Source organism: Prunus persica, chromosome G3 (assembly GCF_000346465.2).
Source record: "Prunus persica cultivar Lovell chromosome G3, Prunus_persica_NCBIv2, whole genome shotgun sequence".
Classification (NCBI taxonomy): Eukaryota; Viridiplantae; Streptophyta; class Magnoliopsida; order Rosales; family Rosaceae; genus Prunus; species Prunus persica.
In genome coordinates, this window is record NC_034011.1 from 22,623,952 (window position 1) to 22,645,068 (window position 21,117).

The window sequence follows — 21,117 nt, forward strand, 5'->3', positions numbered from 1 at the left end:
TTTTCCTGAAGTACCGTGTTCATTGATTTGTAAGACACAAGTGATGTCGAACGGTTTCCAATTTGTCTAATTTTTGTAAAGATGATCTATGAATGAAGACCTAAAAAAATAGATGGTTGGATCATTGGAAAAAAAATGGTAGGGTACCCTAAAGGGCGTCCCTCAAATAAAATTATTTGAGAGATCCCTCAATGGAAGCTCTCTGTATATCAGTCCCCTTCTATTGAGGGATCTCTCAAATAATTTTATTTGAGGGACGCCCTTTAGGGTACCCTACCATTTTTTTTCCAATGATCCAAACCATCTATTTTTTAGGTCTTCATTCATAGATCATCTTTACAAAAAATTAGACAAATTGGAAACCGTTTCGACATCCAATTGTGTCTTACAAAATCAATGAACACGGTACTTCAAGAAAATACTAAAATTTCAATAACTCAATTGAGTGGTCAAATGATATCTGATTCAAGTGATTTTTTGTAGAGATGATCTTTGAATGAGTATCTACAAAATAGACTGTTTGGATTAGTGAAATACAATCCGGAGTGGGGCCTACAAGGAGTATCCCTCAAATAAGCTTATTTGAGGGATCCCTCAATGGAAGCTCTCTGTATATCAGTCCCCTTCTATTGAGGGATCTCTCAAATAATTTTATTTGAGGGACGCCCTTTAGGGTACCCTACCATTTTTTTTCCAATGATCCAAACCATCTATTTTTTAGGTCTTCATTCATAGATCATCTTTACAAAAAATTAGACAAATTGGAAACCGTTTCGACATCCAATTGTGTCTTACAAAATCAATGAACACGGTACTTCAAGAAAATACTAAAATTTCAATAACTCAATTGAGTGGTCAAATGATATCTGATTCAAGTGATTTTTTGTAGAGATGATCTTTGAATGAGTATCTACAAAATAGACTGTTTGGATTAGTGAAATACAATCCGGAGTGGGGCCTACAAGGAGTATCCCTCAAATAAGCTTATTTGAGGGATCCCTCAATGGAAGCTCTCTGTATATCAGTCCCCTTCTATTGAGGGATCTCTCAAATAATTTTATTTGAGGGACGCCCTTTAGGGTACCCTACCATTTTTTTTTCCAATGATCCAAACCATCTATTTTTTAGGTCTTCATTCATAGATCATCTTTACAAAAAATTAGACAAATTGGAAACCGTTTCGACATCCAATTGTGTCTTACAAAATCAATGAACACGGTACTTCAAGAAAATACTAAAATTTCAATAACTCAATTGAGTGGTCAAATGATATCTGATTCAAGTGATTTTTTGTAGAGATGATCTTTGAATGAGTATCTACAAAATAGACTGTTTGGATTAGTGAAATACAATCCGGAGTGGGGCCTACAAGGAGTATCCCTCAAATAAGTTATTTGAGGGATCCCTCAATGGAAGCTCTCTGTATATCAGTCCCCTTCTATTGAGGGATCTCTCAAATAATTTTATTTGAGGGACGCCCTTTAGGGTACCCTACCATTTTTTTTCCAATGATCCAAACCATCTATTTTTTAGGTCTTCATTCATAGATCATCTTTACAAAAAATTAGACAAATTGGAAACCGTTTCGACATCCAATTGTGTCTTACTTGAAAAGGATATAAAGACTAACTACAGCCTCAAACCATTCTTTCATTATCTACCTTCATCTAGAGTTGTAGTTATTTCAGCAAATGTTTCTGGCTTAGTAGAAGAAGAAGCTGTGCTAGAGTTGCCTCTCCTTGGGAGAAAGGCTGGTTGTTTAGGAGTTGGAGAGATTGCAATTTCACTGTCAAGCATGGTAAGAACATTTGACATGGTGGGACGATCAACAGGGTCTTCTTGTACGCATAAGAGCCCAACATTGACACACTTCATGAATTGACTTTTGTTGCAACTTTCATCCAAAGTCGTGTCCATTAGTTCCGAGGCCTTGTTTTCTGTCCACAGTCTCCATGCCTGGGAAAATGTTTAAATTTCAAATGTTGTAAAGTATAAAATGGGGATGAAGCAAATAAATGGGCATGAAAGATTCATTCAACAGACTTACATAATTTATGAGGCTGAAAGTTTGTTTGGATTGATAAAATCCTGTGTTCTTTTTTCCACTGATTATCTCAAGAAGAACCACACCGAAGCTATACACATCTGATTTCACTGAGAAAATTCCATCTAATGCATACTCTGGAGACATGTAACCACTGCATCACAAATTATAATAACAGTTCGTAAAATATGCAGGCACCAAAGCACTTCCCTCTAAAAGGGTCAATGACTTGAAATTTCAAATTTGTGCTACAATGTATGAAATATCCACCCTGAAATTTAAACCGTCCACACGAAACTTACTAAGTTCCAACTACTGTGTTTGTGTTCGACTCAGTTTCTTTGCCTCCAACAATCCTCGCCAAGCCGAAGTCAGATATTTTGGGGTTCATCTCCTCATCTAAGAGAATGTTGCTGGTTTTCAAATCTCTGTGAATGATCCTCAATCTGGAATCTTGATGAAGATAAAGAAGTCCTCGAACGATTCCCAAAATGATGTTAAAGCGCATCTCCCAATTAAGAACCAAGCTTTTTGTATGATCTGGCAAACTTTGCATTTTCCGTTAGAGAAACTTGGGAGATCTGGTGATCAAGAAACCATATATGATGCAGTAAAAAAAACTGAAATGAGGACTGGGAACAAACCAAATATAAAGATGTCTAAGCTTTTGTTAGGCATGTACTCATAGAGTAAAATCTTTTCTTCTCCTTTAATGCAATATCCTTTAAGCCTAACAAGGTTTCGGTGTTGAAGTTTGGCAATCAGCACCACCTCATTCTTAAATTCCTGTAAGCCTTGTCCTGAAGCCCTTGATAACCTCTTTACTGCAATCTCTTGATCTCCAAGAAACTTGCCCTGGACAAAAAAATAATCCCCTCTCAAATGAATTTACAACTAACCAGAATAAATTAATGATAAAACAATTTTGGAGGGACAATAACACAACACATAAGTGTTGCTAATGTGGCTCAATTGCAATGAAATGGAAAACAAGTATTCCTCCATTACCTTATAAACAGGGCCATAGCCCCCTTGTCCAAGCTTGTTTGCATCTGAGAAATTATCTGTAGCGTCTAGTATGCTTTGCAAATCGAAAAAGGGTACATCTATACCTTTCTCATCTTCTTCCTTGAACTCACCTGTGTCTATCAACTCTTGGACTTGCCTTTCACTATCAAGTTGTGCTCGATTTATTTTATCTAAGTCATGAAATTGAAGAATATTATTCTCATGCTGTCATTCAATAGGACCAATCCTGCAGATGTTCATGCATAGAGTGCATATAGCAAAGTAGTTACCTTGTCGCTTGGTTATCTTTCTTCTCCATATATAAACACAAACGATGCATGCAAGAAAAATTCCGCTTGTAACAACTGCCACAACTATCAGTATCAGAGACACTGGCACTTTCCTTCTTCGTTGTTCTTCTATAAGAAAGCAAGAGGAAATTCTACATGTAAGTTGTCATCATGTAAGTAGATTACTGAAGTGAACAATCTAAAATGACATGATGCATTTATAATGAGCCAACTAAATGATTGGATTTATCAGTCAAATTCTACTTAGTTTCAGTTATTTCTATGATTTCTACTCAGACGGACATGCATTGGTCCCAACATAAATTGATTTGCACTAACAGGTTCATGCATCAGCGCAATTTTATGCGTAGCCTAACGCGTTCTCACCTTGAGTACAATTTAAGTTAAAGCCACTCCATTGATAATTGGCATTGCAAAGGCATCTTTTCTTTCTATCGCTTGCTGGACTGCAAGTTGAATGTGGCCAACCCCTGCAGTCTGCAGATGTTCTACAGGTTGGTGCCAGAGGCGGCTTCCAACCTAACTCTACTGCATTAGTACCTCCGGATGAAATTTGAGAACTAAAATTTCCCGGGGGAACATAGCACCAACTGGTCACATTGAAAGGAAATGGAGGGTTCAGCTGTTGACTTTTGACTCTGTTTATAGGGTCACAATTATTCACATTTTTGGCTTGGATGACGACTCTTTGTGTACTTGGGTTGACACTAATAACTCTAAAGGAGGTGCCATTCGGTCCCACGAAGCTAAGCTGGCCTGTGATGGGGCTGCAGTTGAAATGGAAGTACATGGGGTCACCGCAATCCGGTCCAGTGCTCAGGGGATAAGGAATGATGGTTGTGCCACAAGGCTTGCAGTCTCTTACGGTTGATTCTGCACAAGATGTAATTTCTTGATTGTCATAACGAACTAAAAAATTAACATTAACCTCATGCTTCTGCAATCTTACTCACATGTAAAAGCTTAACATAGAATGCTTCTAGTATATAACACGGACTGTTTAGTTGTGTATGTGTGTAGAGTTTGTTACTCCTACGCACGTATGACATCCCTCAACATTATTGATTGTAGTTAATTTCATCCTAACTGAGGTGCTTTAAACTCTCACTCTCTTACATCTTTTTTCAACTGTAAAGTAGTTTGGTGAAACAAACCAACAACTGCATATGTTCCATCGTAATCCAAAATTAAACAGAGAAATGCAATACCTAAACTAGACAAGGCAACTCGAGCAGAGAGGTTGTGGCCATTATCATATTCTTCCTCAAGATTATTTAGATCGCTTGACCATGTCCAGCACAAGGAAGTAGGAGTAGCAGTATCCCTGCTAGTGCTGTTTACACCTGCACTATATGAGAAAGCCTGGCACTGGCAGCTATTTAAGCACTCTTTCCTGCATTGTATTTCATCTTCAGAAGTTATTTGTGCGTCTGGTTTTCCCACTTTCATCATCTTCAAGCTCAAGAAAGTGTCCTTGCTACATATTGTCGACTCCCTTGCACATCCATTTGAAAAGTCTCCGGCTTCCCATTGCTTTGCAAACTGAGGTTTAAACCCTGGCAAACATTTGCACACCAACGGCCAATTATTAATGTTACAGCTGCCAAAGTTCCCACAAGCATTAAGCACTCTGCATCGATCTCTTGGCTCCTTCCATAACAAATTCCATTGCTTTGTGTGATTAATCCAGGTCAGAAACTGTACCTCCCCAGTAAAACTCATCAGCATTCTTGTATAATTGTAGTCCAATCTTGTCACATCAATAATTTTTAAATTATTATAGTTATTTCGTCTTCTAGATCTGGCAGTACTCTTGCTGAAATTTGATAATAGATCATCTAGTGGAGGAAACATTCCGGCCGAGCTAGAAAATTTATTACCTGACTCTCCACTTCTCCAGTAAGGAGTCGAATTTTTTAAGGTAACAAACTGGTCTCCTTCTTGATCTAGTTTGAACGTGAAGTCGCCGATTCTCGGGTCGTCTTGGTCTCTCCATGAAGGCAATTCTAAGCTTTGATCCATCACCATCCCAGGAATGAATGTATCAGTTGGATTTCGAAAGCTCTGCCACAAAATATTATTCGCTGCCAATGGATCATCATCACCATCCCTTAACAACACCAGATTCCCAGAATCCATAAGCCTCACCATCAAATTTAAAGACTTGGGTGTTTTAAGGCGTGTTGACCAATAAGACTTTCCAGTAGTATCATCCAAAACTTGGAGGTTACCATCTTGGATTGCAAAAACGTCAGTACTCCTTGAATTGGCAGGAACTGGCGTATCTCTGTTGGCAACCCAAACAACTGTCCTTGGACTCATATTGTGATACCAAATGCCAACATATCTTCCATTGCCAGACCTTCCTGCTTCTGTAGATGGTGTAAAGAATCCCAGTTGGAATCTTCCTCCAACTGAAACAAGACCTTCTGATCCGTCGTCCCTAATTGGATCGTCGAGTGACGTTAGAGTATCTCTAGCAGTAGCAGAGCAAAACAGGTGGTGAGAAAAGCACAAGAAGAGTAACGCACAGGAGGAGAAGATGGAAGATAGCATGCGATTTGCAAACCATGAAAGGTTGGAAATAAACATAATACAGGGAGACAAACACATGTGCTTGGCTCGAGGGAGTCTACTGGTAGTCGTATCAACATTCATTTGTTTCCCTTGTTTACTATCAGAAAATGTGAGGTTTACGCCAATAGTGCTCTGCAATTTGCACCTAGAACAAACACTTGATATACCAGCCAAAGCAGAAAATGTTATTCCTGTAGCAATCACTCAATGTTTTCATATGACTTTAGAGGAAGCTGCATGATTGAATAGTAGTAGCCGGCTCAATGTCGAGTCAAGGTCGTCTGAGTTTGGTTTTATTGCATCTTTTCTTTGTGTCCACTGATTCACTTTCATTTATCTCCCTCCCTCTCATTTTGTTATTTGTAAATTTCTCAAGGTCTCAAACTCCTTTGATCCTACTTCATATATTTCAAAATTTCCCATTATCGCTGACTTTTCTTCCCTCTGAAAATCAAATTTTGCTTTCAATTTTTGAGATTTTAAGAAATCTTTTGGAGGCAACCGCATTTCTGTCGGGCTGGGCTTCGGTCATGCAGCTTCTAACCCAACTGTTGACGACGTTCTTCTTTCCTTCTTCTTTTTACGTTTCTTTGTTGGTTTTGGCCCAGCATTGTTTGCCAGTGAAGTAACGTTTAGCCCACTCATATTTGTAAGCTGTTAAAAAACATATGGATTGGATTAGCGTTCTCATTTCGTTATTATGGAAAGATTTAAAATGAATACGATAATAATCTGATTCAATGCAAATTTGATGTTTACTAGATATAGATTGAGAAGTTGAATTTGACCGTATAAATACGATTCAGATATAATAACTGATTAAAAATAGATGCATTTGTAGATTAGGCTCAACCTTACCCGCCATGAAATACAACCTTGTATGACATACATTGTAGATCCAACGGTGATTATGATTTTAAATAGCTAAAAGGGGAAAAGATGAACGTACTGATCAAAAGAGTTGAAGTTGATGAATGATATACATTGTTGAACTATGAACTTTGCAGCTTATAGCCTTCTTCTTTGGTCTTTATTTGAACTTTACAGATATCCAGGCTGTGATTGTTGTGGATTTTTCAATTTTCTAATGGCAATATGAAATACTAAATTTGGGCCTTAAAACTGCAAAAATTACAAACTAGAAAACAAGGAGCTTCTATAATGAGGAGTTATGTTAAGGGGTTCAATTCAACAATTCGATAATAATTTGACGACTATTAAGAACCCTCATATTATAACCTATCATTCTTCTAGCTTTCTTAGGGCCAGTTTGGCATTATTATGCTGTGAAAATAATCGCTGTCAAATTTGCTGTGAGAGAAATCAGCTGTGAGATAAAATAGTTTGGTGTTTGGTAAAAATATTGTTAAATGTGTTGTTGGTATTAATTTTACTCATAATCAGAAAATGATTGCCGATTAATCATTAAACCTAGCTCCTCTTCGAAACTGATTCCTGCATAATCAGAAAATGAAAGCACCTCATTAGTTGCTTTCCTTTATAGCTTTCTCTCACAATAATTTTTAACGCTAAGTGATTTTTTTACAGTTTACCAAATTGGTTGGGCTTCCCAAAATTTTTTAAAAATCGCTTATCACCTCAAATAAGCAATGCCAAATGGGCATTTACTAGAAAACATGTCTTATTAAAACTATTGGGCCTTAGCCCAAAATGAGATATGACCATCCCAAACACCTAGGCCCAGTTTACAAATTTTGATCAAAATGGGCCTTATTGTTCGATTTCGATTACAGATTTGGCCTTACGACTGGACCGGTTCGGTAGCCAATTTGAATTCAAAATCGAGCCGGCTCGAACCATACCTACCCCTAGTGTACAGTTTATATCTATTTCTCAATAAACGACGAGTCGTGTTATTGCAGAATAACCAGCCACTCGTTCATTGTCATTCATTCTAGACCGAGGAGGACTGGCGAATGGCATGTTGAGCGCGTGGACTTCACGAGTCTTATCTTTTACTTTATTTATTTATTTATTCATTCATAAAATATCTTATAAATTTTTTAATCAAAGCGACCATAAGAATTAGAGGTGGACATCATTCGGAGCCGCGAAATGCAGGGCTGAAAATCGCACGGGTTGGGGCCCAGTGTACACGTAATACATAGAAAATCAGTTGCAGGTGCGAAGACCCACGTGGTTCGATGGCCCAAATGACGACACGTAAGCGAATAGAATCTCCCACATTGATATCTGCCACCTGGACGACATGTCAGCCATGCGAACCAGCGATTTAAAAAATATCCTGCAAGGGCTGCACCAACCAAAGAGGCAAAGACCGAAGGGCCCCTCAGGATATATTCAGACCACATAAAGCTTTTGTTCCCTCAGAAGCCGACACCTGGCACCGCGAAGCACCACAGCCTCAGCTTTTGGTCCTCTCTCTCAACCTTTCAACCTTTGGACCATTGTGGTGGCGTTCTCACACACAAACCAAGAGGTTCTGTGGGTCGTTAGCATCCATTTACTATCAAAAAATGACTTTTTTACCCTCGTTTACTTAGTATTCAAATCAATTTCTTTTCCTTTCTTCTCTCTCGTTGAAAAGAAATTGGACTTAAATTTTGGTCAATTTTATGGAATTGGATGACAAGATTTTCCTTTTTTTCACCAATATCACCTGCCATTTCCTCACCAAATAAGTAAATTTCATATCCGTGCAATTATCTGCAAATTATATACATTGCGTAAAATAGATTTTTTGTGATTATCGGAGAAAGTTGATTAAATTCAAGCAACAGCTTCATTATCAAGCTCAAAGCTTAAAAGTAAAATTGAATACGTGCGATTATTCACAAGCGAGGTAAATATTTTTTTGTATTACTTATCTTCCATTTACCATTGGTGTAATGTTTGCAGGTTGAGAAGATGATACGTCAAAAACTTGTGCCTTGAATGGTAAAATCGTTATTAAAGGCAAAAGCAAGGTTGTTGCTATAAAACACTGCAAGTGGTCCTTTCCTTCCTTCTCTCTTCTTTCCCACTCATCCCGTACAAGAGAGAATAAAATTCCGAGAAACACACAGAGAAACTGAGAGAAAAAATCTGAAAACTCAAGACGGGACTTTGAGTCCTTTTGCAAGAGAGATGAAGAACTGCGAGCTGTGCCAGCTTCCTGCAAGAACCTATTGCGAATCGGACCAGGCGATTTTGTGCTGGGACTGCGACGCCAAGGTTCACGGTGCCAATTTCTTGGTGGCGAGGCACTCTAGGAGCCTCCTCTGCCATTCGTGTCAGTCTCCGACGCCTTGGAAGGCCTCCGGTGAAAAGCTCGGCCATACGTTTTCCGTGTGCGAGAGCTGTGTGGTCAGAGATGAAAGCAGAGACGAAGACGAAGACGAAGAGAGCCAAGGCGGCAATGATAATGAATTTGACTCCGATAACGATCCAGATGATGATGATGATGATTTTGATGAGGACGGAGATAATCAGGTGGTGCCGTGGTCTTCGACGACCCCGCCTCCACCGTCGCCGAGCTCATCGAGCAGCGAAGAGGCTGCGAGTGCGTTAAACAATGGCGATACAGAAGGTCCCAAAACGGCCACCACCGTTTCGTTGAAGCGAATCAGAGAAACGGCTTCGGATCTTCGCTCTCAGGTACGTTTTGCTCTGTTTTCGTTATTTTCTTTCAAAACTGTCTTTGATTCCCGTTTTACAACGGTTAAGATTCGTGCGTGCTTCTATCACAGGACGATCTCGACCGTTCATCTTCTCGACGGAGGTACGGCTCAGCTTCGGCAGCTCAAGCGAGTCGGCCCGAACCCGAAGGCGGAGCCACTTCGTTTGACTCCTCGCGACCACGAAAAGACCGAAGAATCGATCTAAACGGGCCGGGTTCGCCGTCCGAACCCGTTATTGAGTCGAAGATGATATATCGCCGGGAAGATAGCCTTCGATCTTGACGCTTCTGAGCGTCCTGGCCGTTGGATATGAGGTAGTTTATGATGATAATTCTTTTACTTACCTAACAACAGTCTCAACTGATCCTGATTTGACCAGTAGTTAAATTTGTATTAGTCAGACAATTTGTTTTAATTTTTTTTCTTATTTTAACCGCGATAGTAATTCTGATTCTTCATTTTCGTGTCGTGCCATATATTGTAAAGAAACTCTTTTTGGCGTATGAAAATGGAATCTTTGTGTTTCTTTTTAATTTAATTTCCTTTTTTCTTGCTTGGATTTTTTCTTCCTTCTAATTAGGGTGTCACGTTCTTAACGTGTCATTAATGGGAAAGTAAATTGATCATTAAGAAATTTGTAGATCAAGTGATTATGAGTAGTTATCTATTTGAGGTGTTGTGTTCGAATCTCCATCCTCTAATATCACTTGTATCAAATGAATAGTGAAAACATGGTAGTAAGTAGAAATCTACCCACGAATGATTTGTAACAAATTTGATAGTTAAATGAATTTTTTGTTTAAAGCATGTGTTTAAAACTTAAATGATTCTCATCAGAGCACAAGAAACAGTGAAACGGAATATGTTTTTGCCAAAAAGACTTTCACGCGTCTTTGGAAATTTTGATTTTTTTTTTTTGTTGTAAGAATGTATGGCTGTGGCAGTAGAATGTGATGGAGGCACATAAATGTGTGGTGTGGAGTAAAAGACCGAGTCTGTCTCTGCACTTTGATGGAGGTGGCGTGATGGCCTTTCCTTTAGGCACGGCAGGTGTCAGAAAATGCCATGGCCAATTCTGTGGCACGCGGATAAACCATGCTCCATATAAATGGTTGGCTCCTTTAGTCTTAGATTGGGAATTTGGGACCTTTGAATGTGCCTTTAAACGGTTATATTTCAAAAACCAGTGAATGATAATAGTGAGCTGAGAATTGAGATTGATTGGTTGGGTTGGGTAGTCTGAATTCCCAAGCTTTGCTCCATATACCACACGTCTTCTTGCACCCTCCCCTGTATAGTAGGGAGGTTGAGTAAGATTGACTGGTTCTAAGTAGTAGTTGTAGATCAAGCTACTATTTTTTTATTTTTTATTTTTTCCATACAACGATAACTAAATTAAACTAATCTAATCTATTGGGAGAGTTATTCAAATTTTATTTTGTATCGAAAAGAAGTAAATTTCATTAACCAAAAGCATTGTTTCCAATAAAGTCATCAACAATATAATTCATCTTTTAACTAATAATAAGTATCTTGTTCGTGTAAAGCAAATCGGGTAATAACATGAGCCATTTTGTTACACTTTCTAGGCCAAAATTGAACTTCTTTTTAAAGAAAAATGCGTAAATAAATTTCTCACATTATTCACAATGTTGCCGACATCAGTCCAAATAATCTCCCCTATAAATTGCATTTGTAGCAAATAAAATTATATGAGGAGAGAAAAAACCAGCATCTACAGCAAATAAAATTCCTTTGCAATCAAGAGCTTTGCAGGCTAAAGGCACCCATAAAAACTCAACAATCGTTTCGAATTTGAGTGCAAAGAGAACACACTAACCGAGGTCTGCGTAAATCAAGCTACGTTGATTGGGCATGAATCATGATAGGTTGCAACTAAACCACGTACCCAATTAGCCTTTCAGCTTTTACTAGACACACCCACGTCATAACTTTGTGAGTTATGAGGTTAGGCCCTAATTGGGTACTTCATAAATATTTTATTTTCTTGGTGGTTCAACTTTACATCTTCTGTCTTTGGGAGTTTTCTTCTTAATCTCAAAGGATAATGGCAGATAGATATTTGCTTGTAGGTTTGTTTATTGTTTTCTCAACAAATATCTGAGCTTAAGACCTTAAACAAAGCTGATTATTATAGTTAATGGAGAAAATGAAGATTTTTTCTTCTGTATAATATATTATTGCAGGTTTTATTTAAGGCCGGCCTTCACATCAAGTGGGGCAATCGTTTCTTCATTAAACCTCTATTATACATAATCAGAGTGATTAAGCATAAACAAATAAATAATAACAAGAATAAAGCTCCAAGTAAAGAGGTTGTGGTTGAGAGTGGTTCTCGCTTGTTCTTCTCAGCAGAGGCCACATGCTCATCAACCAATCATCTTTAATCTAATCACCTTTTTAACAATAATAATTTTTTAAGGGTTGTTATTAAGGAACCTTGGCAATTGGCATAAAGTAGAAGAGAGCTAGTCGGAAGAAAAAGAAGAGGATTGTTTTCTTGTGGTGGAGGATTGTTTTAGGTGTTTGTTTTCTTTTTTTGGGGAGGGTGTGGGGGGAGGAATTAATGGTTGTGTTGTTTGGTTGTATGGCACTATGTAATTGTACGACTCTGAAATTTCTAAACCAGAAACGTAAAAAGACCTGCTAGCAGGTCTTTTACTCATCTTGGAATTCTACTGACCAGGACTTGATGAAACATGACACCATGATGGTGACAAAAGAAGCTTGTTTTTCCATCCCCATTCTTTGTAAGATGTCATTTAATTCCTGTATGTCAGAGTATAGTAGCTAAAGAAATTCCACCGTGGAACTAAACTACCAACGTTTATCAATAATAGCTCACGTGCACTTGGACGATTGTGTGTCCTTGATGGATTATGCGACTCACTTTTATCAATGGTTAGTTGACGGTTCTTATAAGTCTGAATGTAACCACCTCGCTGTCTTCTGAATTCAATGATTCTTATAAATTTCACGCTCTTTTGTACATTGACGTGGAAAGAACGTAAAAGTTATTTTTTAGATTTGAAGTAATAATTCTCAATTGGATATCTAAAAGTTTGTTTTTTCAAGGTTTTCGGGGAAATGCTATTTTGTTCCACGTTCAACAATGGAGGTTCATCTAAATTTTCCACTTTCATCTCTAGCCACCCAATTGGTAAAGCTTAGGCATATTTTGAGAGGATAAAAACCAACTACAGAAAAGTAAGCCCTTTGCTATAACAATCTAGTAGGCTAATAATAGCCTACTATTGCATTAAAATACTTAACTTGTTAATTAATGGTGCTAAACCTCCTCTAATTCGTTCAATTATTGATCTGATTTTCACGTTTTATACATTTATAAATGTTAATATCAACAAGAAATAACTGTTGTATTAGATTGAAAGGAATCATCTTATCTCATCTCAATCCTAAACCAATTGGGATTTTTATTCAACCAAATATAATATTATTTTAAAATAGCGCAACCCAAATCAAATGTTTATTGGTCTTGAATTGATGTCAACTACGAGGTGCTTCATTTCAAACTACCTTCTCTATAAACAAAAGGGACAACTTACAAAATATCAGTTCTTAATTATATCATCAATCCCTTGCAACTTGGAAATGAAACTTCACATTGCTTATTTTTCATTTGCAGTTCCATCATTTATTTTGTTTAATCCCATGGAAATAGGAGATTCTGCATGATGCAGATAATGCTTGCCTCCTTCCGTGGAAGAAGATACTCCTCATTCCTGTAAATCAAAACAATTTGATACATGTGCAAAAATAATTCATAAAAAACACAAACTTTTGCACACATGTTATATTGTCATTGACATGAATGTAGGAGTTCCTCCTTAAACGGAAGGAGGAAAGTATTTTTATTTTGACGCTATTAGTTAACTATGCAGAAAAGAACTTATGCTTACAAGTCAAATTACAATTTTGTTAATACCATAAACAATATTACAATGTTGTTGCCTCAAAAGAATGACATGAATTTCTTCTGGTGCCTTCCCCTTAACCTTAAGCATGCTTATCTGTGGCTTATTAGAATGCTCGTAATCTTATACCATATTCACAGAATAATTGCCATCACAAAAACAAGTTTTTAAAACAAACAAATTTTCTGACAAATTAATTAACTAACTAATCAAGATAGATTACAACTAAACACCACGAACAAAAGCATCCTACTGTGGAGGGCTCCAAAATGTTTTCTGGAAGTAAAACTATCAGCACTGAAATTAATTTCCGAAAGATTGGCCACCTTCTGGGGTGGTTTATGAAAGGCTGATTGGTTCGCCACACAGTTCCTCCATCTCGCTTTCTAGAAGTTTCAATAAATGAGCTTTGGTCCTTCTATAAACCCAAGCTTGAGCATTCCGATCCCAGTCAAATCTGAAAGGACCACTGCATGAAGAACATATATATTTTAGCAAAATGAAAGAAAAACTTAGCTAAGCACGGTGCAAAATAGTGAGTATTAAACCCGGCCGTGGACTTCTCAACAGCATAAATAAGCTAGATGTGAATAGAGAAAGAGCACAAAAATGCCTATCATGGTTTTACAATATCAGTATAGGTACTTGTCAAGATGGTGACTACACGAGACCAAATTTACATCACATGAGACCTACTTTACATCACATGGCATATTACGTCAAAGACATGACAGGGATTGTGAAGCATTCCCCTTCAGTAAATACATGGCTGAAAAGGTACAGGCAGTCTAGTTAGCGTAAAAAAGGAATGTCAATACACATCAGATTGCAAACATGTTATACATGAAAGCATCGAAGAAGACTGGGCAGATGCATGATGGTAAGAAATCTTCCCTCAGAATATTGGCACATGAATATTGATTTCTGAGATTGATTACAAATAAAACTGTGCCCAAATGGATGGGATTTGCCATACACACAACCTATATGGAAGCAGAGGAAGGGCACAGGTTGCAATCTATGGGATGCCATTCAAGGCTCTGAAAATCATTTTTCAGAAAACATTTCCTAAATTAGTTTGAGCTTCCTTTCCCAAATCTTGTGGGAGATTTTGCATTCATGAGAATCACATAATTCAAGCCTGCATAACTTCATACCTGCATCGCTTCAACTAAAAACCTAGAGACTATTAAAAAATTGTAAGATCATAGTTAAATTCTGTATTTTATCATTCAATCACAAGTTTAAATGTTTAGTTTCCAATCACAAACACATGCTAAGGTGTGTACGAATTGCACAAAAATAATGCCTCTATCAAGGAAATACGAATAAGCCATGGATTCCGATGTAAACTCAAAGACCAAACACGCAAAAGCACATCATTTGAAGATCAAAAGATGTTCATTCACACATTTCATTCTATATATGCATACGCTTGGTACGGTGTGACAGATCAGCCCATTTAGTGTTGCCTGTTGAGAATATCCAGTTTTAATGATAGTACACAATCAATGAGTTTTCCAGGTTACCAAACTGCTCATACAGAAACTGTACATTTAGTTGATGCAATCCAAACAATGGCATGAACCCAAGGTATCAAAAGATTCACAAACATTTTGATACACCAACATATGGATCACAATGCAACAACAGATCTTGGTTTTTAAAATGCTACGTAAAATACACAATCACACACTCAAACCTGAAACCAACAAGAGCGACAACTAGAAAACATACCTCACTGGGGAAGACAACCAAAGTTGTCTATTTGGTGTTTGTTTGTTCAAAACATAGGTGCCGAGATCCCCGAGTTTTAAGGTCAGCACCTCATTCTGCCAAATGCAAACACAATTAGTTACAAAAAGTTAAATTACATTCCTTATTAGTTAATCAATTCCAAACACCAATCAGCCATTCTCACCCCATAGTCTATGTCAAAGCCATCAACTTGAACGCTATCTCCATATTCCTGTCCAAGTAGGATTGTCAATGAAAAGATAACAAAATGACAGTGCATGATGGGTTAGGTACCAAAAGAAAGAAACCAATGCATAATGTGTTTGAAACTCGAATTACTCAGCATGAAAAGGAATGGAAGGAAAGAATCACCTCAAATTTCTCTTGAAGATCATGTATTGTAGTATCAGCTAGCTTGTGAAATTCATCCTCCTGCAGTACAGAACTGTGTTCACATCAATTTATCAGCAACATTCACTTTAAGCCTCTAAAGGAAACAACAATTTCAACCAAAATTCCATTTCCACCAAAAATATCGCCATCGTTACAAAATTTCTAATAGATCAACAACTTAAGTAAACAAATTTTGCAACTTTCAATAAAAATAATGCAAACGAAACTTAGTTGAAGCAACATCAACTTCTTAATAGCCTTTAAAAAAAAAAAAAATCAAAACTTCCTTTCCTTATTTTTGCTAGTAGGCAAACAGAAGCTAAAGTTTGATGAAAAATTGGCACGTACCGATAATCGATAGCGGCGGGGACTTCAGCATCGTTGAGGTTCAAAGGGCTAGAACAGAAGCTTCTAGAATCAATCCAATAACGAGGTCCGTGACTGTTCTCAGAGAGATGTAGAGATTTCGAAGCTGCTAAAAGGTACAAAGACGACCTGAAACTCGAAGAAGAAGCAGAACATAGAGGTTTCAGAAGCCTCGAGAGCCTTCTCAGGGGAAGCAGCTTTGAAGCCATAGCGTCGTCGTCAGGTAACAGCTTCTCTTAGCCTGAGCTTGAGGTTGCAGATGGGGATGGTCCTAATTGGGCCGAAGACAAAGTTACCCAGGGCTCATTATTGGGCCATGATATATTGTATTTTTTGGGCATTTGACCCATAAAAAGAGTCATTTTGTTTTACCATATATTCTAAAACAGCCGCGTGTTGAAGCTTATTTAATAATGCCTTTGGAACGGCTAAAAGTATGTTTCTGACAACTAAAAAAACCAATAATTAAAGCTTTTGGCGGAAAATCTAAAAAATACTTATGGGTTATAAAGCTTACGTGAATGTTTAACAATATTCCAATGTGCTTATAGTAAAAAAGTTCCTAGCAAAAGTACTTATGAGCAAAGTGTTTTCTATAAAAAAACAATTACGAAAGGAGGAAGAGAGCCTCAAGAAAAGGAGATTTCTTTGGATTTCTATGTTTGTTATTAAAATTCCCCTATTCCAATTGAATTTATGCTCTCAAATATAAAGATTTAAGGTCAAAAACATAAGGTAGGCCATATTAATTACCGAAAATGAGAGAACAACCAAATCATTTTAAAATTGAATTGGAACCATCACCTTCCATCTAATCATTTCCTAAGTAACAGAATCAGGCACCTGCAATGCAATGACAATTGTGGTGGGGAGATTTTTTTTTTTTTTTTTTTAAAAGAAAAGAAATAGAAATACACATTATCTTTTAAATTTTTTCTGTCGATCGTGTCATTATGTGATTGGTGTTATAGATTATAAAAAATACATACCAGAATAAATAATAAATAAATAACCATTTTTATGTCCTAGAAAGGAAAAAAAAGGTGAAAAAGAGAAATAAACAAACAAACAGAAAAGAAAGAAGAACCGCTGAAAGAGCGCCTTTGGATACGGTGCATGAAGATAGGCCCTCACAGCTCGTAGCGTTTGTGGACGCAAATTCTCTCATTTATTTAACAAAAAAAATACGAAGCACAAATTCTTCGCCAGCCTCAAATTAACCAAACAAATGTGAACAAAACACAGAATCTAATTCAGTCGGTTTCCAATTCCACATCTTCTTTCCTCTTTCCATGATTTTCTTTCCTCCCAAACAAACCTAAATAAATTGGGAAAAAAAAGGGAAAAGAACAAAATCAGTGCCGTTGATTTGGGCCTATAAATCACAGCCACGAGCTTAGGGTTAGCGTTAAAGAGTCGGCTTGGCCTTCAGCTCACGCCGTATATTCAAAACCATATGTTAATACATACAAACATTTGCATTCCAATAAGTTTGTAAGTTTCTGCTGCAGAAGAAGAAAACCAAGGTCTTTCTCTTACAGTGCGTGCCCTCTATTACAATCTGGCTAAGGGAAGGTCAGATCTTTGTTTCTGCAATTCGTTTTCTCCATCTTTCTTTTATGGGTTTCTGATTATTTATAACAAACACATGTTCTTCTTGTTGTTTCTTTTCTTTTTTACTTATCCTGTATTGGGTTGTGTTTGATTTTCAGTTTGTCACCAATTTCAATGTTAATTATACTTATTGAGCATTTCCAAGTATATTTCTTTTTTCTTTTTCCCATCTAGCTATCTGAAGGAGCTAATTGTTTATGCATTCGAATTGTTTTTATTATTTTATATATATTGCTTTTGGTTTATATATTGCAACAACAACATAAAGAATTTATGATCAATTTATATGATTAGCACATTATACTTTTATTAGAGCTTTAGTGTGTATACAAGCAAGCATGAGATTTCACTCCATCTTTTGGCATGGATTCTTGCAAGTTCATGTTGTGTTGTTGTACCTCAGATTGAAATTATAACCCATTATGTTATATTCCTGTATTGTTTCCCTGGGCGGTACATAAACTTTGAAGTCACTTTTTAGTTTTTCCTTCTGTTTCTCAGGCCAGCAGCTCTTGTGTATGTTCTGGTTGGGGTTCCCCAATTGACAGATAATTTCTTTCAGTCTGGCCGCTGCAGCAAAATTAATTTCTTCTCGCACCTCTAAAAGGGTGTGGGGTAATAATGAGAGAGTGATTTTGCTTTGTGTTTTAAGGAGATCAAGATCATCACACATCTGGAGATTGTGCCGCGTTTCAGTGGGTTTGTCGCTTGATTATGGCTAAGGCCATCCAGGGTTAAACTTTTGGAAGCTTGATGGTAGTTCTTCAGTGTACATAACAAGATCACGTTCATTCGAGCTTCCAGACAATAATGAGCACAATAGTTTGCCGTTGATAGTTTTCGGTGTGATCGAAAGTAGTTAATGTGTTGATGTAGCCCTGGTAGTTTGCCACCCTGGTAGTTTGCCAGTAATGGTTAGGTTCTCATGTTTCCAAGCTCACGTCCATTGCCCCAAACCTAAGGTAAGTGGAACAATCACCGCGTTTGGTCATCGACACTTGTGATTTATTATGATTAGTTTGATGATTCATGGCTTATTTTGATTCCAAGTCTTGTTTTTTCAAACAGAAAACTCTTCAACCTTCAGTTGAAGCAATGCATAAAACATTACAAGTTTGTTCTCAAAATCAAGCTTTGAAGAATTCATCTGGCAAAACAAGCTTAAACCTATCACAGACAGAAGGAATTTCTCAAGTTAATAGCAGTTTAAAGCATGTATCTTCTCTTGAAGCTGATTGGAAATCAGGTGATATGGAAAGCAGCTTCATTAAAGAAAGTGACCTCAAGGTTACTCAGACAGGGCGCATTATAAAGAGTAGGTCACTAGGAAGTGCATTATACCTGAAGGGGAGGGCTTCTGCTAACAATGACGCCGAGGATGAGACTGATCAAGGAATTTCTTGTGATGGTTCTCAGGATCACAATGGATTGGTGGTGCCAGATGGAAGTAGGGACAGAGGAGAAAGCCCACCTGAACAATGTCAGACAAGTCCTACATCAGACTATTGTCAGGTACGTTCTGGGATTGTCAATAATGAATCAATTTTCTCAATCGGAGAACCATTACATACAGAAAAGGAAGGCCCTGAAAATTCTGATACTCCACCATCTGGAGAGTTTGGTATTGACTCTGGTGACCATACACCTCGTGCACCACAAGGGCTTGTTAAATCACATTCTTTTGCAAACATCAGTGCTTGTTCTCCGACTACCGAGGGGCATTCTCCTATTAACCGTTTACCAGTGCATTCAAGATCTTCTGAGGACCTACATGCCTTAGGCATACAACGGAAAGGGATTTCAGTTCATGAGGCTGAAATTCAGGTAATACAAGAAAAGGATGATGATATCGGGGGTAAATCTGAGAACCGTAATTTTGAAAACTCCATTGATGATGGTTATGATTCCTGTAACTACTCTGGTTATGCAAAGGACTGGATAGTGCCAGCTACAGATGAGGTACGCACGGAGAAAAACCTCCAAGGAGAATCCTCAGTTCAAAGTTGGAATGAATTGCCAAGCAAGGATTTTAGGGTTAAGCGCATTGAGGAATGGGTTAATAATCTTCAGCATAGCAGCCCGTTGGAAGAAACAAATGAATTGCCCCAATCTAATGATCAGGTGAAGAGAGACTCCAATGACTCAAATGGTTTGGTGGCTGCTAAGACGGATGCTAAGGTCACTCCTGGCATGGAAGCAGCTAAAAGATATATATCTTCTTTGAGTGCAGCTGCCACCACAGCTCACCTGGCAAATCATGGACTAGTAGTGATCCCATTTCTTAGTGCTTTTGTAAATCTGAAGGTGGTCAATTTATCTGGAAATTCCATAGGTTCGCCTCTCTAAACTCATCTGTTCCATTCGAATATTTATCATTGTTCTTTCGGTATGCTTTTTTGCTCATTATGTTTGCATACTCGCTGCAGTGAGGATAACTGCTGGTGCTCTTCCTAGAGGACTTCATATGTTGAATCTGTCAAAAAACAATATTTCTACCATTGAGGGTTTGCGTGAACTCACAAGACTTCGTGTCCTGGACCTGAGCTACAACAGGATTTTGAGAATTGGACATGGTAGGTGCTTACATTGAATTATATAATTCTCAAAAAGTTGCTGGCTTTCTTGTTTATTACCCCTGAATAGTTCATGTCATAACTTAATTTTTTTCCGTTTTTGAAGGCCTAGCTTCTTGTTCCTCTCTAAAGGAGTTGTACTTGGCTGGAAACAAAATCAGTGAGGTGGAGGGTCTTCATCGCCTCTTAAAACTGACCGTTCTGGATCTGCGTTTTAACAAAATCTCGACAGCAAAGTGCCTAGGTCAGCTTGCAGCTAACTACAACTCCTTGCAAGCCATCAGCTTGGAAGGAAACCCAGCTCAGAAGAATGTTGGAGACGACCAATTGAAGAAGTATCTGCAAGGACTTCTTCCCCACATGGCTTACTACAACCGGCAGCAGATCAAGAATAGCACCCTGAAGGATGCTGCAGATCGGTCCGTGCGGTTAGGCATTAGTAACCACCAGTTTGATCGTGGCCTTAGACCAGATCACAAGGCTCCAAGGAAGGCTAGCCACGGTATATCATCTCACAGGCCATCAACTCACGGCCATGGAAATCAATCTGTAGTGCCGCTGAAGAAGTCCAGGGCTCGTCATGGGCACCTCCCTCCCAGTGGAACTAAAGCATCGACACATAGTCGACATCACTACTTTGATTTGGGCAGCAAACTTATGAACCTCAAACAGGACCTCTCCATGCGCAGGAGTCGGAGCGAGGGAACTATGGCAGCTATGTGAGGTTTTATTTTCATGCTTTGTAGTGGTTCATACATTTTGTTGGGTTTTGGTTTGTGTTTGGATTTCTATGTTTGCATAATGTATTAACTTTGTGATACTTTAATTTTTCTGCGCTTTCTGAAGACCCTATTAGTTTGTTAAATGGTTGAATTTCTGAACACCCTATTAGTTTGT

The 21,117-nt window shown here is 37.9% G+C and overlaps 4 protein-coding genes across 4 annotated transcripts in view; 2 read left to right on the forward strand and 2 right to left on the reverse strand.

Moving 5' to 3' along the window:
• The window catches only part of LOC18783576, an 18,894-nt gene extending 12,751 nt beyond the window's left edge, over positions 1-6,143 (reverse strand). Inside the window, 8 exon segments of the mRNA XM_020560088.1 lie at positions 1,662-1,956; positions 2,048-2,198; positions 2,347-2,592; positions 2,775-2,899; positions 3,053-3,243; positions 3,343-3,471; positions 3,730-4,236; positions 4,572-6,143. Of these exon segments, the coding sequence (XP_020415677.1) occupies positions 1,662-1,956; positions 2,048-2,198; positions 2,347-2,592; positions 2,775-2,899; positions 3,053-3,243; positions 3,343-3,471; positions 3,730-4,236; positions 4,572-6,021 (3,094 nt within the window). The 5' untranslated portion in view covers positions 6,022-6,143.
• Positions 8,881-10,207, forward strand: LOC18781662 (zinc finger protein CONSTANS-LIKE 1). Its single transcript, XM_020561053.1, has 2 exons — positions 8,881-9,558; positions 9,651-10,207. The coding sequence occupies exons 1-2, from the start codon at positions 9,049-9,051 to the stop codon at positions 9,861-9,863; spliced, it is 723 nt and encodes a 240-aa protein (XP_020416642.1). The 5' UTR covers positions 8,881-9,048; the 3' UTR covers positions 9,864-10,207.
• On the reverse strand, positions 13,489-16,361 carry LOC18782465 (frataxin, mitochondrial). Its single transcript, XM_007217210.2, has 5 exons — positions 16,016-16,361; positions 15,647-15,719; positions 15,459-15,506; positions 15,275-15,369; positions 13,489-14,006 (listed from the first exon to the last, which is right to left on the reverse strand). Exons 1-5 carry the CDS (start codon positions 16,240-16,242, stop codon positions 13,877-13,879), a joined length of 573 nt encoding a protein of 190 aa, XP_007217272.1. The 5' UTR covers positions 16,243-16,361; the 3' UTR covers positions 13,489-13,876.
• LOC18783905 lies at positions 17,125-21,067 on the forward strand. The gene is made up of 5 exons (XM_007216937.2): positions 17,125-17,608; positions 18,149-18,609; positions 18,716-19,979; positions 20,074-20,220; positions 20,327-21,067. Exons 2-5 carry the CDS (start codon positions 18,559-18,561, stop codon positions 20,941-20,943), a joined length of 2,079 nt encoding a protein of 692 aa, XP_007216999.1. The 5' UTR covers positions 17,125-17,608; positions 18,149-18,558; the 3' UTR covers positions 20,944-21,067.

Coding starts and splice junctions, on each gene's coding strand:
- LOC18781662 (XM_020561053.1), top strand. CDS start 9,049: ATGAAGAACTGCGAGCTGTGCCAGCTTCCTGCAAGAACCTATTGCGAA. Junction 9,559..9,650: donor CTTCGGATCTTCGCTCTCAG/GTACGTTTTGCT, acceptor CTTCTATCACAG/GACGATCTCGACCGTTCATC.
- LOC18782465 (XM_007217210.2), bottom strand. CDS start 16,242: ATGGCTTCAAAGCTGCTTCCCCTGAGAAGGCTCTCGAGGCTTCTGAAA. Junction 15,507..15,646: donor ATCTTCAAGAGAAATTTGAG/GTGATTCTTTCC, acceptor CTACTTGGACAG/GAATATGGAGATAGCGTTCA. Junction 14,007..15,274: donor TGGTTGTCTTCCCCAGTGAG/GTATGTTTTCTA, acceptor TTCTTCATGCAG/TGGTCCTTTCAGATTTGACT.
- LOC18783905 (XM_007216937.2), top strand. CDS start 18,559: ATGGTTAGGTTCTCATGTTTCCAAGCTCACGTCCATTGCCCCAAACCT. Junction 19,980..20,073: donor TTTATCTGGAAATTCCATAG/GTTCGCCTCTCT, acceptor TACTCGCTGCAG/TGAGGATAACTGCTGGTGCT. Junction 20,221..20,326: donor GATTTTGAGAATTGGACATG/GTAGGTGCTTAC, acceptor CCGTTTTTGAAG/GCCTAGCTTCTTGTTCCTCT.